The following is a 3248-nucleotide window of genomic DNA, read 5'->3' as shown; positions in this document are numbered from 1 at the left end:
AGTGCTTAAGTGATCATGCCTAGAAGTGTTCGCCAGTCGGAAGCTGCTACGCAACATCCACTGCGAGGGACTGCTTCATCTCCTCGATGATCATGATACATTTCCTAGGCATCCTAGCCCATTGAAGTGATACGTATCAAAGTCTTAGTCCAATAATGACGTCTGCTTAAGCGCTAGCCGACAGTTCCCTGCTTCAGCGCTAGGCGCCCCAAAGATATCGATGGCTTAAGCCTTTGCGTGTGCCCACTGCAATGTGCTTCAGCGTTTGCCGACTGCGCCAACTGGGATATGCTTAAGCATTCAGCGAGGGCGAAGTGCTTAAGCACAGTGCTGAAGGATCGGGCTGGATTGTGAGTACGTCGCTTCAGCAAACAGGATGCATCCTATGAGACAGGCCAATCTGTTAACAATCAAAACTGAAGATGTATGTGGAGCAAGGACACTGAATGAATTCCAAATGTGTCGCTGAAGCAGTGCCGCTTAAGCATCGTGCAGATCCAGCAGATCCGGCGGACCCCATTATCTGTTCGTTTTCGCTGCAAGATACACCTTGTTACTTGACCTTAGAAAACGGGTTACTTCTCCGCTGCGCTGCGCAATGTACCCAGGTGGCGCGCGCAACACCAATTTAACATGGTGCATTGCATCGCAAACTCTCTATACATAGAGGTCTAATTCTAATAGGTTAGGCTTAGCATAGGCTTAGTACTGGGTATTTTGTAGTGTGTGACTAGTAAATGGGTTGTAGTGAGAGACTACAAAGGACGTTAGGGTAAGAATTACGTAATCAAAATGGACATAAACTTGTGTATTGAGAGCGAAAAGCAGGGGCGAACCGTCCCGAGACGGTTGGGTAGGCGAAGTGGGCAGAGTGAGGCGGGCAAACGTCCCGGGACGATCGAGTCTGGTACATGTAAGAAAGAGCATACGAACCGTCCGGGGACGATTCAGAGTGTCCGTGGCTATATAATTTCACGAGAGGAAGGCCAAAAGTCAAGAAACATAGTTAAAGTCATGTATTTATTTACAAAGTACATAAAAACATATAGCAATCAGGCAGAGAAGTAGAGTAATAGTACCGCGCTCAGTCATTGACCTCCTCGATTGGCCTGCGTCCCAGCATCTCAGAGACGGACTCCTCGTCGCTCTCGCTATCGGGGACCTCCCAGGACGGGAGGTGGCTGTCGACGGAGGTGAGACGGAGAGCGTCTTGGCGAAGACGGAGACAGTCGGGGCCGAGCTCGTGGGCGCTGACGAGATTGAACTCGAAGATGAATGGGAGATCTGTTGGAGGGGAAAGGGAGGAGATGTTAGTGCATGGAGAAGAGGAAAGGAATGTCAAGAAAAGAACATACCGGGCCTGCGGATGAGAGCGTCTTGGTGAGGGAAGCGGGGGGAGTAGGCATCGACGGGGCCGAGGGGTGTGATGTCTGCACGGGGCGGGTTATGGATGCGGTCGAGGAGTGCTGTAAGTGATGATGTAAGTAAGAGCGACGAAGGACGAAAGATAGAAGAGGAAGGCACGTACGCCAGACGGAGGGGTGGAAGTCGTTGATGAGTTGCATGACGGCGGGGTCGTTGGCCCTGTCGATGTCCGCGGCCAAGTGGGAGAGAGCTACGGAGAAGAGATGCAAGTAAGTGATGCGGAGGGTACGAGATACGAATGGAAGGACGTACAGATGGCCTCGAAGGGGAGATCGAGCTCGCGCAAGCGGATGTGCTGCAGTCCACGTGGCGAGAGGACGGTGGCCCAAAGCTGGCAGTACATTACGCCAGGAGGGATGACGGTACCCTAGAGGGAGCGTGAGTGAGAGACGAATGAAGGGGAAGCGATACGCACCGGGATGAGATGGACGCAGACGCAATACCAGGACCTGCCTGGAATTGGGCAGATGATGCGATCGCTGGCGCGCTGTCGGGAGGACTGGATGTGAAGGCGGTGACGGGCTTAGAGACGAACGGGACGAACCTGGGCGATGCCGACGGTGACCATGACGATATCCCCGATGAACATACGAATGTTCTCCGCGTTGAGGTACCCGGCGACGGCGGGGATGTGCGGGTAAGGCTCGGGCTGAGGCATGGAGACAGTAGATGTGAGGGAGCGAGAGGAAAACAGAGGGGAGAGAAGGAAACAGAGGGGAGAGAGGGAAACGGGGGAGGATGCGATGTATATAAGAACAATGGATGGGAACCTGCGGTGGCAGAAGAGAGAAGAAGAGAAGAAGAGAAGAATATATATATTTGACAAGACGGATCCGAAGGACTGGTGTGCGAAGTATGAGAAGTCAACAAGCGTAGCCCGACCGTCCCGAGACGGTTGAATGACAGATACGTGGGATGAGTGCGGGCAATCATCCCGAGACGGTTGAGGTGTGAGAAACATCAGATGAGCCGGGGCAATCGTCCGGGGACGATTGCCAGTGCCATTGGCGTGTATGCGGTAAATGAATGAGACAGGTGAAGCAAGAGGGAAATGCAAGGGAGAATCGTCTGGGGACGGGTGGTCAGACAGAATGGGGCGAGTGAGAGAGGCAACCGTCTGGGGACGATTGAGTCTGATACGTGTAAGGAGGTGCATACGACACGTACGGCGACGAGTCATAGTGTCTGTGGCTGCTGTTATGATTTTCCCATGCTTATCTCATTCCATTTCCATTCCGAGCATTGCTATTGGACAGTACCTTTCTCCGAGTAGACCTTCCCATGGACGCTATCTTCTTCTCACACGTTATCTTCCTTGACTCACCTTCTACCAATGGGCGCCCTTGTATTTCTCATTTCTCTGAGTTACGTTCTCACAGGATGGCTTACGCGTCCTTTCTTATTGTTCTCTTCTTTGGGTATTAACCCCTATACCAGTTACTATATATACTGTAGGAAAACCCATGTATTCCTTAGTTCAACCTCCTGTTGAATACAGCGATTACCTGGACTCTTGACTTGACCGTTGGCATTGGCCCGGCCAGACCTACCTTTCAGTACGCTTACTGAGGTAGTGACGACATAACTGTTGGCACGTGGCCCAGTTATCTCAAGACGACTAGTTAGGACATCGCTTCCTAACATTAGGTTGAACTCTTCTACGACACTTGCCGACTTCTTCAAGCCTAGGCAACCCCTCCTCTACTCTTGATCATCCTCGTTGGACTCCCTAGTGGAATCCCGTCCCTTGAACCAGAACCATGACGAACCCGATCGATCCCACTGCCCAAGCGGCTGGAGCAGGCGTTGCTGCACCAGTCATG

At 52.2% G+C, this 3248-nt stretch overlaps 1 protein-coding gene across 1 annotated transcript; it reads right to left on the bottom strand.

Annotated features, from left to right (window-relative positions):
• Nucleotides 1-1084: 1084 nt before the first annotated feature.
• On the bottom strand, nucleotides 1085-2083 carry GLOTRDRAFT_134310 (uncharacterized protein; the record flags this gene model as incomplete). The annotated part of the gene is made up of 6 exons (XM_007873306.1): nucleotides 1085-1284; nucleotides 1356-1466; nucleotides 1529-1615; nucleotides 1678-1792; nucleotides 1841-1912; nucleotides 1970-2083. The coding sequence occupies 6 exons, from the start codon at nucleotides 2081-2083 to the stop codon at nucleotides 1085-1087; spliced, it is 699 nt and encodes a 232-aa protein (XP_007871497.1).
• Nucleotides 2084-3248: the final 1165 nt, after the last annotated feature.

The sequence above is a fragment of the Gloeophyllum trabeum genome (assembly GCF_000344685.1).
Source record: "Gloeophyllum trabeum ATCC 11539 unplaced genomic scaffold GLOTRscaffold_00091, whole genome shotgun sequence".
Lineage (NCBI taxonomy): Eukaryota > Fungi > Basidiomycota > Agaricomycetes > Gloeophyllales > Gloeophyllaceae > Gloeophyllum > Gloeophyllum trabeum.
This window is presented reverse-complemented; position numbering and strand designations above follow the sequence as displayed.